At 48.9% G+C, this 14286-nt stretch overlaps 2 protein-coding genes across 2 annotated transcripts; one reads left to right on the forward strand and one right to left on the reverse strand.

Annotated features, from left to right (window-relative positions):
• Nucleotides 1–180: 180 nt before the first annotated feature.
• Nucleotides 181–11348, reverse strand: EMC1 (ER membrane protein complex subunit 1). The gene is made up of 23 exons (XM_082069548.1): nt 11237–11348; nt 10452–10576; nt 10109–10174; nt 9848–9941; nt 9233–9361; nt 8961–9087; nt 8461–8610; nt 7955–8122; nt 7390–7461; nt 6890–6949; nt 6538–6660; nt 6245–6341; nt 5488–5604; nt 4398–4597; nt 4025–4174; nt 3641–3802; nt 3317–3436; nt 2944–3081; nt 2417–2590; nt 2063–2273; nt 1755–1839; nt 1180–1309; nt 181–978 (listed from the first exon to the last, which is right to left on the reverse strand). The coding sequence occupies exons 1-23, from the start codon at nt 11314–11316 to the stop codon at nt 799–801; spliced, it is 2958 nt and encodes a 985-aa protein (XP_081925674.1). The 5' UTR covers nt 11317–11348; the 3' UTR covers nt 181–798.
• Nucleotides 11349–11429: 81 nt separating this feature from the next.
• MRTO4 (MRT4 homolog, ribosome maturation factor) lies at nt 11430–14214 on the forward strand. The gene is made up of 8 exons (XM_082069611.1): nt 11430–11512; nt 11587–11645; nt 11716–11819; nt 12029–12110; nt 12915–12982; nt 13197–13348; nt 13498–13574; nt 13883–14214. The coding sequence occupies exons 1-8, from the start codon at nt 11485–11487 to the stop codon at nt 14036–14038; spliced, it is 726 nt and encodes a 241-aa protein (XP_081925737.1). The 5' UTR covers nt 11430–11484; the 3' UTR covers nt 14039–14214.
• The last annotated feature ends 72 nt before the right edge of the window (nt 14215–14286 follow it).

Consider the following 14286-nt stretch of genomic DNA (forward strand, 5'->3'; position numbering starts at 1 on the left):
CCGGACACACAGGAAGTGACGCACCGCCCACGCGCGCAGCGCGCCTCCCGATTGGACAAGAAGGGCTCGGCCCAAGCGCGTGCGCAGTACATGAGTCAGCAACTTTGCGGGCGGCGCATGCGCAGTGTGGCGGGGCGGCGCATGCGCGGCGGCGCCAAATAAACCCCCAAAGCTATAAAATGGGTTCGTGCTCCTCCGCTTTTATTGAGGGGACGGACGGGACGCGGGCTCTGGGGGCGGAACTTCATCGCGACAATTTAAATCCACATACAGAGTTAAAAGTCATTATCTGGAGGGGAAACGCGCTGGGAGGGTCTTTGCTCCTCAACCCCCGTGTTGGACGAGTTTAAAAAGAATTGAGAAGGAACTACCGTTATCATAACAATAAATAAAGAACACGGAGAGACTCGACGCTTAAATCCCTCCTGCAGCCCAGCAACTTCATTAGTTGGCCCCCAACATCCACCCCATTTCGAACCTTTTTCCTGACAAATCCCCCACCGCCTGGTCCTCGTCTCAGTCCTCGCACACGGAGCTTCACTAACATTAGACGACGCGACTGCAGATTTTAGGGCTCTAACGGCGGTTTGGAAGAGTTCTATTTGAGTCATGAACAGAGCGGTGTCTCTTTCCCATCTCCCATTTCTTCTCAGCGGGAGACGCGGAGCCCGCGGATCGTTTTGTTGCGTTAGCAGCTTTTCTTCCAGGCAAAATGGAATAGAGATGTTTGCGTCCATCAGTCACGCGAGCTGGAGTTTCAGAGGGGGGGCAGATCCTCAGCCAGCCCCAAACCTCGCGCTACCGCCAGGCTCGGTTCAGCAGCTTCACCTGCGCCAGCCTTTTTGTGATCATGGTCGCAAAAACCAGCCCGAAGAGGACGCTGCTTATCAAGACGTAGTCGTAGTCGTCCTTCAGGACGTCAAACTGCTTCGACGGGTACACACGGGTCTGGTAGATGTCCAGGCCGTACGCGACAACCTGAGGAGGTGAGATCGTGAGAACCAGATGCATAAAACATCAAAAAATTGACCTGGGTCTATAAGTTCTGATCAAAATATATGTTTAAATGGTGAGGAGCTAAATAAGGATTTATAGATCTCCTCGCCACAGGTTATAGTATCATCCTGTTCTATCCACAAATTCCACGGCCCCGCGTTGGGTCCTCCGCCCTGCACTCACCAAACACGTGGACTCCAGGCCGGAGGGGGCTGTGTAAATCCCCCTCATTCGGGATATGGTCTGGTTGTAGTTGATAAACCTCTCGGCATGGATCTGCACATCGGGGGAGTACGGGATCAGGTTCTCTTCTCTGAAAGGCATTTAAAGAGAAATCAGAACGCAGGCAAACAGCACATGGAGGGCAATGTGTTTTTTACTACTCTGATCATCACAAGTTGACCTAAACCCAGCAAATTTAGCAGCTTTTCTGCTGCAAGATGAAAATCAAACACACCAGCTGGGTCAGACCACGCAGCAGCAGCCTCCTCTTAGGCTTCTCAGCTTTGCAAACTAAGTGTCATTATAAAAACTTTATTTATTCTGATTGCTACTGCTTGGATTACGGACAACAGGCTGGTTTTGCTAACGATATGACCTGCTGCATTACGGCCAAATTTATTCCATCATCATAGCCAGGGAACAAAGCAGCCTCGCAGAATTTCATGCAAGAATCGCCCTCAATCTGTCCAAGACGAGTTGTTCTCCTTCACACTATTATGTATTATACGCAAAATCGGTTATCGCGTGTTCCTCACCTGCTTTGTTCCGTAGGGATCTCCGGGCGGCGAGGATCCAGCAGAGCCTTTGGAAGAGAGAGGATGGCCCCGGAGGGAAGCCCAACTGTGCATTGAAAGAAAAATATCTTAAAACCAGCCATTTCTGTCAGTGTTTTCTAACAGTGAACAGAAACACTCTCTCAGTGCTTCTCCTTACACTTGCCAGGAGCCCCTGCAGCTCACAGGCAGGATTTTCGGCAGCAAACTGCATTTTGCTTGGTTTTTGTGCAAAACCTGGCTCGTGCAGGTGGTGTAAACGCGTTCAGAGCGGAGCAGGACGTACTTACCGAGCAGGTGGCGGCTGGTGATGCCTCGCTCGGTGATGGTGGCCTCCATGGCGCTGATAGCAGAGGGGAAGATGTACGATTGCTGGAGGACCTGGGGTAAAATGGGGCGGTCGAGGGAGCTGAAGGCTGTGGCGTTGTACTGCTCCGTCCCCTCGTACAGCTCCAGCACGGTGAACTCGTTCCGACGTGCCTTCGTGTTCCAGTACTGGTACTGAAATCAGAGAAGATTTTAGGAATTTTTAAGGAATATGAGGCAGGAAATCACAGAGAACGGTCAGAAAGTCTTTTCCATGCAGGTTCAGCTACGGCATCTCCCTCCCAAATGTTAAAAACAAGGTAAGAACAATTTCTTACCACCACCCAGTTCTCTGAATGGACGATGTGGACGGGTCCCTTCGCTTTCTTCTGCACCGACGAGTGGATGATCCTGCCCGTGACTCCATCCATCAGATATATTCCGATGAAAGTGCGCTCGTGGTGCGTGTCGGTGCTCTCCGTCACCACAGCAAGCAAGTTTGGATTCAAGGACTGCAGAAAAAGCAACAAACCAAACAAGACCCCCACTTCAGTGCCACAGGCATCTGCGTTTCATCTGGGACTAGGTGTAAAATAAACCAAGTATCTTCTTAGCCAAGATCACTTGAAGAAATCAAGCAGCTACTTCACCATCATCAGATGTTTGACTGACTTAATTGCTGCAGGAAAACATTTTATAAAAGACATCTCCACCAAAATCAGCATCTTCTGCAGCAGGTTGTGGACACAGACAATAAAAATGGCACTGCGGGGCAGTGAATCACAACGTAGCGCCTGGAAACTGCGCTGAGATCTTCCCGTGAGATAACACATCAACAAAATGCAACAAGAAGTTCCAAGGGCACCTTATAGAGGACGCTGCGGTCTCCCATCACACGGCCCTGCGAGTGCACGTGCTCGTTCGACCTCTTCCCTTTCACGCTCACGATCCTCTGTACCTCGGTGGGTATCACCACCTCCCAGCTCTCCTCTGTTGTCAGGTCCTGGATGAAAAAAGCACAATGTAGGAGGTTTTGTCCTCAAAAAGACACCATCGCCACCAATAAGACAAAGGGAGCTCTCCCTGCTTTTGAATTTTAAAGGTTTCTTAGGCACGTTTTGAGGCTGAACTGTTTCTATCCTGAGCAAAACACCATAAACCAAATGAGATCAATCAACTGATATCCAGAGGACATTTAGGAAGGTGACATCACTTAGATTGTAATGCAGCTTCTGTACCTTTTTCAGCCTGAATCCAGAGAGTCTTCCCTGCTCGGCATCCACCAGATAAAAAAAGATAGAATGGGCTATTTCTTCTAACTGGCGAAGGACATTTTTAGTTGCTGGGAAAGCTGTAACCTGGGCAAGAAGAATCGAAACACATGTTCAAAACCAATTGACACACACAAAAATACGAAACAACACAGAAAGATTATTTCAAACACATTTATCAAGATGAGGTCTAAATTACCAGAATAACCTCATAGTTTTGTATGAAATGTGACTCAATTGCATTTTTTAACCAGAACATGAAGAAAACTGCCTCCGGGCAAAGCAACTTACCTTGTACTCATCATCAATTAAGAGCAGTACTTTGGCGTAGTCTTGATCCATAATGGGCAGAAGCAAAGTCTGAAGAATTGGGCGCTTCAAAACAGGGGGAGCTACTTGACTTCTCTTCCCAAAGATGGGGTTAAACACATACAGAAAGCTCATTTTGGTTTCCTAAAACACAAACAAGACGCAAAACTTGTTCTCGGGCACACAAAAGAGCTGGTTTTCTACCTGCTGGCATCAACTATTCATAGCTCGGATTCAACTATTCACTCTCCTCCTGTCCCCACATCAGTGATTACCACACAACACCCAAAAAGAGACTTTCTCCTGCCTTTTTAAAGGGCAGATTTCCACACTCAGCAGGTTCAACGGAGGGACAGAGGGACTCACCTTGTCCTTAACGAGCAAGGTGCATTGCGGAGGGTGTGGGAAGTGGGCTGTTGTTCTTTGGACCATCAGCTTAAAGGAGGAGCCAGGTCTCACGTTCCTGAGATATTGTTTCCACAGGATGGTGCCAGAGCTGCTCTCAATACCAAAAAGCTGAGCAGAGAAATACACAGTAAAGCCAAAGTTTAGAACAACATATCTCTCACATTCAAGCACTGCAACTTTCTTTGGGATATGACAAAGATAGAAGAGTATTTAGTCCCTCTCTAAAACTACCACGACATTCTATTAAAGCCTGGCTAAAAACGGGTGGGAATTCAGAGCTGAGACTCTTCGCTACAGTCTAGAAACCGAATTCCTACTCCGGTGTCCTCACCTTTCCCGAAGCAGTGACCATCACCATCATTTTCTGGAGGTTGAATTCATCTCTGGCCAAATTGTCAATGTTAATCTCATTCTTAATCTGGCTCCGGGGTTTCCGGGCATCATAGAACATCTTCCAAAGATGAGCGGTCCAGGCTTGCAGCAGGATAAGTTGGGAAGACAACCGCTTCAGAAACATCCCCAGCAAACCATCTGCAAACAGACCAACAGTGAGAACGAGAGGGGGAAAAAAAAAGGTTATGTCCCACTCTGTAATTAAAATTATGGTCTTGACCATGCGTTAACCTGTGATAATTCATTGCCTCTGCCTCCCACTCCAGAACAGCAGAGTTATAGTTATCGTTTTTATTATATTTATCAGCCTTTTCCCACTTCACATTGCAAAATATTATCTTAGCAACTTCATCAAACCTCCTTGCAGAGAACATCATCTTGTCCTCACCGCTGCACTCACAGCAAGTCCCACCTAAAGCTTCCCCACCCATAAGGTGCATTTCTCCCTCCGCACTCCTTACTCAGAGCAAGAGAAGCTCTCGAAGGAAAAAATACCTAAATCTGCCCAATCAGGGTTTATATTTAGCATCTTGAAATAAGCAAAAAAACAGATTTTTACTGTATTTCACCACTGAGGAAAGCAAGCAGAGAAGAGAGCAAGTTCGACGAGGAACGTTAGACAACACAGCATGCAGAGGTTACCTTGAATGGCTGCATCCAGGACAGCGAGAAAACACAAAACAAAGCAAAACCAAAAGCTATTATTGCAAATGACTCCCGCAGAAAGGGTCAAAGGGAAATGTTTAGGAGAGATGGCCAAAAAAATCTCTCCTATGGCTGCTGTTCTTTTAATATAACCATGTAATACACTTTGTGTCATTTGCATTTGGCATTGGACTTCAAAATGGGTTTCTCTCTGCTCATTTTAATTGCCATCAGTAGAAATTTGAATCATAACTCTCAGCTCTGAGGAAAATTAAAACAATAAATACATTTTTTCAGGAAGTAAATTAAAAACCCTCACATGCCTAAGGGTAATTCTATTAAGTCTATGACTTAAGGGTAATTCTATTAAGTCTATGACTTACCTGCTTTCTTTCCAAATTCTCCCTCCAGCTCGGCCTGTGCCCCTGTCAGAGGCAGATCCACCATCTCCAAGCTTACCACTTCTGCTAGGGACTCCTCTCTGCTCCACACGACTTTTCCTGGGAAGAAAAACAAGTACAATATTGGAAAATCAACACTTAATATCTGGGAAGAGACTTCTAGCGGAAAAATCATCACTCGGTATAGAAACATCTTCCAGTGGGCCCTTCGAATGCAACTCACTGTTCTCAATGCATTGCAAATTACTGTGTATCTGTCTAATGTAACGTGATCAGCTATTTCAAAAAAGACAAATATTTTATGCAACTGGAGCCACTGTTGAAAAATAAGCCACAAGAACTGTAAAGCAATCTGATGTTTTAAAAGGGTTGCAGTCGTTAAGTCTATTTAAAACAAGAGAACAGTGTGAACACCTGGGTGCCTTTGAAACCCTAGAAAATTCACGGCACTGAGATGGGCTCTCAACCTTTTCTACAAATTAAAATGTTTGAGGACTCTCACCCTATAAAAAGAGTTCTGAAATCTGCACAAACCCCATGAAATTCAAAGGCTCTGTCCATGTCAAGAACACTGCAGAAACATTTTCTCGGATGAGATGTCTGGTGAAGGTGAATATTTGATGGGATTTAGCTCAGGACAGTTATATATCATCACTTGAGACATGGAGTTTTCTTCTTGTCCTACAGTGCCACGGTGTGCGCTGGTAAAAACGGAGTAGTTGAGCTGCTTCCCGGTTACCTGGCTGCTGGAGGAACATCAGCATGTGGTCTTCTGTTTGCACCAAGGCTCGGTAGCCCACGGAGTCATCCTTCTTCAGGAAAACTTGGATGTACAGCTGGAAAAACGAGCAAATAAAACAGCGAGGTTAACGATTGCTTCATCTCCTTGGAGAAAACAGAACTATTGGGTGAAACAAGAGCAAACGGCGTCCATGGAATGTCCAAAGGGCTCTACCAGCCCTGCCGAATCGGGGCAGGGAGGGCACTGCAATCTGATAAACCACGGGACTGAAATAATCCCTCCGTGCTCACCTGCTGCGGTTTGGCACCGCTCTGCTCCAGGGTGAAGGTAATCGTGGTGTCCAACAACCTCTGGCCAGTTTCAACCAGGTAGAGATTAATATTGTAGGTTTGATTGGAACAGGTTAAGGATTCCTACAACAACGAGCAGAAAACAGCCGAGTTAAACACACACGCCACAGCACAATCTGCAGAAGGATTTAATATTCAGCAATAACTGTGGCTTCCAGTTTATTTTTAGATGATATATATGGAGCTGCTACAAAGCTGGTGTGACACCTTTTTTATTCTGTTCCTGGATGCAAAGGAATAAAATGGACTGTTGAGAAGTTCTATGGTTCTGGGGAACAAGTGCACTTGATACCTGTTTCCGAGGCTCCTCCAGAGCACCTGCAGCATGAAGGCCATCGGAACTCACAGATTTCTGAAACAAGGATGCAAAGAGAGAACGTGGCTGCAGACCCCAATGAAAGTGTAGAAAAAAAGAGGTTTCTGAGTGCCTGACAAATCTCAGTTTGACTCTAAGAACAGGCAGAAAACAGTTGTGTTCTGTTTCTGATAAAAATGAAACTTTGCTAAGTTTGTTATCTCTAAACTGAAATCCTCGCTAGATCAGTAAAGCCCGTTCCTAGTTACACACCCACCTTACGCAAGGCTGAAACACGCTGCACGCAGGACAGCGCATTCCACCAAGGCGCAGACAGCCTTAGCTGGATGTAATCAAGACCTAATTGCATTTCCAGTGTCTTTGTATGTCTAAAAAGCTGATTAAATCTTCCTTAAATTACTACCCAACCCTGGGCCTTCCACACTTGTGGAATGTACCCCACTGCTGGTTCCACAGGAGAAGCACATTGTACTCACCAGTTCACTCCTGCAGGTCAGGACAGCAGCCACAGTTTTCTCCCCAGTTGTTGCAAAACTCACCAGAGCTGCCTGAAAAGAAAAAGAAAATTGCAGGAAAACGTAAAACAAAAAAGAAAAACCCCAGACCCCACCAAAAACTGCCTGTGCAGCTAATTAAGCCACACAGGAATGAAAACAGATGATCTTTCACAGCTGAATTTGAACTACTTTATCCAGTGTTACTGAGGTTTTTAAGGCTTGTTTGCTTTTCAAAACCTCTCAGCTGCCCTAACCAAAGTATTTGGGCACCACTGAGACCTACACTTCTCTGTCTACCTGAAAAACCAGAACTACTCCAATGCTGACAGTTGTGGGCAACAAAACACACCTACCCTGACACCTGGAAATACTTCAGCAGCCAGTGTAAATGAAATCAAACATCTTTCAAGCGTTGCAGCCAAGAGTACACGGAAATGAGAAGCTCAGCGGCACGTTCAGAATGCTTGCTACCGGTTTTCTTTTTATTTTAAAGACTTTAAAGCTGTACTTGGCTCTCTTGCTCGAGTACAATTCTCTCGGTTACCTGCTGGAAGTCCCGAAGGTGGCTGAGCAGCCCGTGTTTGTACTGCAGCAGCGAGAAGTGGCTCGGAGCCAGCTGCAGGAAGAACTGCGTCCGGGAAGCAGCGACTGCGTTGGGCTGAGTGGCCAATATCCTGGGCTGGAAGCCATCGGCAAACTCCAGCTCAAGCGACTGCGAAAGGGAAACAAGTATATGTGTTTGTGAAAACTTTCTCTTTGCTGGAACGAATACCTTCCTTTACCAGCAGCTTTATGAAGAGGTTCTACACGTCAGGATAATGATACAGCACAAGCAAAGAGAACTAGGATCTCACAGGAGCAAACTCAGGAGACATCAATCCAGAAGGAATGATTAGACAGACAAACCACACAGTTTTCTCTCCCCTCCCTCAATTTATAGGTTGTGCTCTGCCCCACACCTCTTGAATCATTCTGTGGTTTACTAACAGAACCAGGCTCCAAAACAGCTGGACCATGAATTACGTACAACGTTCTTTTGGCACTTCCCACCTGCAGCGGGATCTGCTTCATCTCCTGTTCCGTCTCCAAGGAGCAAACGTAGAGCGACTGACTGTCCCTGTCCACGCACACCAGCACCGCGTCCCCCACCACGCCGCACGCGCCGGTTAAGCTTTTCAGCCACGGGGCTGCTACTCGGATCTGCCAAGAAAGACATAAGCAGAGATTAAGTTGTCAATAAACCAAAATCTTCAAAGAACCAACCTAGACACAACCAAGAATTGAAGTCAGAATTATTTTTACCCATGACCCTGGGAGAAACTGTCAACCCGAGGTTTCCCAGGAAGGTTTTGACTAACAGCTGCATGTCTAATTCAGTTTTGATTTCAGGACATTCAGCAGTGAAATGCACTTATCCATCTGTAGGCAACACCACGGTGAAAGGGAAGTTTATCTGTACTACAACACCAGTTCATTACTCCGCACACCGCAGTTAGAAATACATTTGTTAACATCAAATTCAACATTTTGGATCTGTAATCAAGCGCTACCTGTTTTGTAATTTCTCCATCTTCTACGCTGAACGTTAAAATGTTCAAGTGGCTCTGGGGAACGATTCCAAGCACGTGGATCACTCCAGCCCCACGGGAATACAACAACTGGTACTGAGTGCTCTCACTGCAAGAGAAGCAGCAACCATGACGCATCATCTCCTCATGTTACCGTTTTCTAAAGCATAACGCAAGCACAGCATCCTTTCCTCTCCAAGACAATGAGTTCCCTGTCAGAAGTTTGCATTTTTACTTAAAATATGTTTTTTTACCTCTCTGGTAAGTGTTCCACCCATTTCTGGTGCCCATTGGAGAGGTAGTGAAGGGAGATGGCCGCCTTCTTCAGCACGGCTACATATTTCACCGCATCCTGGAGCCCCACCAAACACGCCGCCTGGAAACTACGCACAGGTCAGAAACAATAAATTAGAAAACTATTTTCTTCTAGGAAAAAAAAAGCAAACAACACAACAAAACCACACCACTCTATTTGAAGACTTTCTTCAAACACTTCATATCAGCCTTGAAGTACAATTTATATCCACTTTATCGATCCTTGCTGATCTCAACAGAAAGCATCAGGGTGCAATCAAAACACTCCAAACCAGACGCGTGTTTAACATGTTGTGTATTTGAAGAGAAAAATCTCTCTATGGAAAAAAAATTGTCTCTCTTCCTCTTACTGGTTTGCTAAGAAATAGAAGCTGCATTAGATTTAACTGCAAGGTTCAGGCATTCCTAAAGAATTCAGCCAAATATTACTGCAAAAACCTTACAACTAAATAATTTTTCTCTGTAATACGAGTCCAAACAAGGTCAACAAGCCCTTTTTTCCTTCCTAGAACAGGATTACAAAGGGAAAGAGACAGCTCAAACACAAAGCCTACCTGCCCGTGTCCAGGGACGTCTCCCAGTTCAACCCTCCGATGTTGGTCTCCCAGGAACGCAGGATGCGTCCAGCATTGGACACCGTGATGGCATCTGCCCAGAAAATTAAGAAAAAGAGATGAACACAGAACTTGTCACCCACCACAGATCAACAAGGCGATGAATTCCAGCAAGTTCAACTTCTGGTCTAACATGTGGCTGAGATCCCATGTTGAAGGCCGAGTTCTAAGCCCAGCCCAGCACCCGGACGTTGTCCTTACCCTGCCCGTGGATCAGCATCGCATCGATCGCTCCCTCAGGGGTCCCCTTGTCCACATGGCGCCACACTGAAGCAAACAAGAGTTAAGTGAGAACAAGACTTGTTCACCCAAGGCCATTTCTCTGTTATTATTTTTAAATTTAGGCTCTTTATGGTAATAAGTTTATGCAGAGAACAACCTGCCCGCCCTAGGAAACAGATTTCGAAGCGCCAGCTGAATCTTCTTTGACAAAGCAGCATCACCAGCATTAATTGACCATCATGAAAACACAGTGCAACTTAATTAACATGTCAGCCCCAGCAAAACAGGCACATTCCCCGCCACAAAACGCCGCTTCACTCACAGATTTCGCCGCTCCTGGAGTTCAGGGCGGCCACAACGTTCTTCTCAGTGGCCACAATGAGCTTCTTCGAACCCTGTGAGGCTTCCAAGGAAGCAAACTTGAGCTTCCCTACGTATTGCTGCCTCCTGCAAGGGGAAACGTGGGTCAGGGGGAGACAGAATCCCAGAGTGTCAGGGGTTGGAAGGGCCCTGGAAAGCTCATCCAGGTCAATCCCCCCATGGAGCAGGAACACCCAGATGAGGTTACACAGGAAGGTGTCCAGGCGGGTTGGAATGTCTGCACAGAAGGAGACTCCACAACCCCCCTGGGCAGCCTGGGCCAGGCTCTGCCACCCTCACCCCCAACAAGTTTCTTCTCAAATTTAAGTGGAACCTCTTGTGTTCCAGTTTGAACCCATTACCCCTTGTCCTGTCACTGGTTGTCACCCAGAAGAGCCTGGCTCCATCCTCCTGACACTCCCCCTTTATATATCTGTAAACATTAATGAGTCCCCCCTCAGTCTCCTCTTGTCCAGCTCCAGAGCCCCAGCTCCCTCAGCCTTTCCTCACACGGGAGATGCTCCACTCCCTGCAGCATCTTGGTGGCTCAGCTGGACTCTCTGCAGCAGTTCCCTGTCCTGCTGGAACTGAGGGGCCACAGCTGGACACAAGATTCCAGCCGGGACAAGGCGGCGCCTCACTGAGGGGACAGGCCGGGCGGGAGCAGGCAGCAAGCCAGGCCCGGGGCCTGCCTGCGGGAGGAGGCCCCGGCGCGGTGTGAGCCCGCAGCTTTCCCCCAGCACTCACCAGTCGAACTTGCCCACTTGATCCTCATACACAGCGGCCGCCAGCGGCAGCAGCAGCAGCGCCCACAGCGCGGCCGCCATGACAGAGCCGAGGGGGCCTTAGCGCCGCCGGGCCGCCCGCAACGCCGCCTGCGCGAAAAACACACGTGAGGACGGTTGTGCGGACGCAGGCACCGCACAGGACAGCCCGGCGGCGTTCCCAGCAGCCCGCGCGGCGCCGAGGGGGCCTCGAAGCACGGCGGCGGCAGCATGCCGAAGTCCAAGCGGGACCGCAAGGGTGAGCGTTCGGATCCCGCGTCCCCCGTTCCCCGGCCCCTCCCCGCACTAACGCCGCCTCTCCGCTCCCCGCAGTCTCCCTGACGCGGACGCCCAGGAAGGGGTTGGAGGCCAAGCAGGCGCTGATCGCGGAGGTAAGTGCGGCCCGGCCCGGCCCCGCGCGGTGCCCCCGGGTCCCCGCTCCCGGTAACCGGTTCCTCGCAGCTGCGGCGATGCGTGGACACCTACAAGTACATCTTCGTGTTCTCCGTGGCCAACATGAGAAACAACAAGCTGAAGGACGTGCGGAACGCTTGGAAGCACAGCAGGTGAGGTGGGGGGTGGCGGCGGGGGGAGCGGGACGGGCGGACAGCGCCGCCTCCTCATCATCCTCTTCTTCCTCCTCCTCATCATCCTCTTCTTCCTCCTCCTCATCATCCTCCTCTTCCTCCTCCTCATCATCCTCTTCTTCCTCCTCCTCATCATCCTCTTCTTCCTCCTCATCATCATCCTCTTCTTCCTCCTCACGCTGCTCCAGGATCTTCTTCGGGAAGAACAAAGTGATGATGGTGGCGCTGGGACGGGAGCCGAGCAGCGAGTACAAGGAGAACCTGCACAAGGTGGGGGCTGGAGGGTTTCTGTGCATCCCCTGGTTGTGTTTTGGGGTGATGGCGAGAGGTGACAGAGCTTGTGTCACCTTTGTACTGTGTTTTAATTGAGTCCACCCTGTCACTGAATCATTTTGGTTGGAAAAGCCCCTCAAAATCATCAAGTCCAACCGTTCCCCCAGCCCTGTCCCTGCCCCATGTCCTGAGAACCTCATGTCCGTCTGTCCAGCCCTCCAGGGATGGTGACTCCAGCACTGCCCTGGGCAGCCTGTTCCAATGCCCCACAGCCCTTTGGGGAAGAAATTGTTCCCAAATCCAACCTCAACCTCCCCTGGCGCAACTTGAGGCCGTTTCCTCTGCTCCTGGCGCTTGTTCCTGGGGAGCAGAGCCCGACCCCCCTGGCTCCAAGCTCCTTTCAGGCAGTTCAGAGATCAGAAGGTCTCCCCTCAGCTCCTGTTCTCCAGCTGAACCCCCCAGGTCCCTCAGCCGCTCCCATCACACTTGTGCTCCAGCCCCTCACCAGCTCCGTTACCTTCTCTCCACTCGCTCCAGCACCTCAAGGGCTTTATTGGAGTGAGGGGCCCAAAACTGCCCCCAGGATTCGAGGTTTGGCCTCCCCAGTGCCCAGTACAGGGGACGGTCACTGACACAAGTCAGGACGCTGTGTCCAAGCAGGACACAGGTGTCAGGACAGAGGTGTCAGGACAAATCCTAACACTAAAGCTCTGGTTTAGAGATTTTGTAGTTGTACAGGATTAAGCCTGAGATGAGTCCCTGGGCGCTGCCCAAGCCCCACAGCCTGCTCCTGTCTTTCAGGTCAGCAAACACCTGAGGGGTGAGGTCGGTCTCCTCTTCACAAACCGCACCAAAGATGAGGTGGACGAGTAAGTACCCGTGTGGCTTTGAAAGGCTGAGCTGCCTTTTTTCCACTCAAATACTCCCCTTGCTGATGCTGCTTCTAAAACAGCAATGACCTCATGAGACTTTTCCGCTCTCCCTGCCACCCCTGCAGCACTGGGGCAGAAATCACAGCTGTGATCACCGTCTCGCCCCACGGGATGTTCTTCCCGCACCTAAACCTCTCGTTCCCCCTCCCAGGTGGTTCTCTAAATTCAAAGAGGTGGATTTTGCCCGAGCGGGGAACAAGGCGACGTACACGGTGAGCCTGGACACGGGGCCCTTGGAGCAGTTCCCGCACTCCATGGAGCCGCAGTTACGGCAGCTGGGATTGCCGACAGCCTTAAAGAAAGGTACGCGGGGCGGCCGCGGAGGGTGAGCTGCAGTTTTTGTCTTTTGAGGAGAACGTTAAATAATTGACAGTGCCTTAGCTCTGCACCCCGTATCCTGGCGGGTGAATCCAGCCTTTGGGAACCTGCTCCAAGAGCTTTTGTCCCCGCAGGAGTGGTGACGTTACTGTCAGATTATGAAGTCTGCAAAGAAGGGGACGTTCTCACCCCCGAACAAGCCCGCGTCCTGGTGAGTGACAACGTAATGCGGAGTCTCCATGAGCCCCTATTTCCCCCCATACAGAATAATGAACTGTTCAGCTTCATTTTGCTGGAGGGTGCCAGTTGTTGGTCAAAGGTGACCAGCACTTGAAGCAAACACCCTTTTGTATTCCTAATGTGGGCGAGAAAACTCTGCAGGAGTTACTTTGGCTCCTGCTGTGCTGCAGTTTCCATTTGGAAGCAATATTTCTATTTAATGTTTATTATTTAAGTGTTCTTGGTAGTCTGGCCACAGAGAGAAGAGAGTGGGAATGACAGATTTGTGTCCTTTCCTAGAAACTCTTTGGCTATGAGATGGCAGAGTTTAAAGTCACCATCAAATTTCTGTGGAATTCTGAGACCGGAGACTTCCAGAAGCTCGTGGGAGACACAGCAGAGGAGGAGGAGGAGGAAGAGGAGGATGAAGATGCTGAAGACAGCAACGAGGACTAGCAGCAGTCCTTGTGCTTGGACACTAGACAGTTCTGCTCTTTTTCTCTCTAAAAGAGAGGGTGTTTCCCTTCCCTGTTTGCACCCACAGGACAAGGACGATCAGCTCAAAGGTGTTCTTCATAAAACATGACCTAATTATACTACTTTTTTAATATAAATCTATATATAAAACTTCAGGTGGTTGTCAGTACTGCCTATTATTGTTTGAGTACCCCAGGATCTGAGGAGATGTCACCTCAAACACGAAA

This window comes from Streptopelia decaocto (assembly GCF_964273445.1).
Source record: "Streptopelia decaocto genome assembly, chromosome: 20".
Taxonomy (NCBI): Eukaryota; Metazoa; Chordata; class Aves; order Columbiformes; family Columbidae; genus Streptopelia; species Streptopelia decaocto.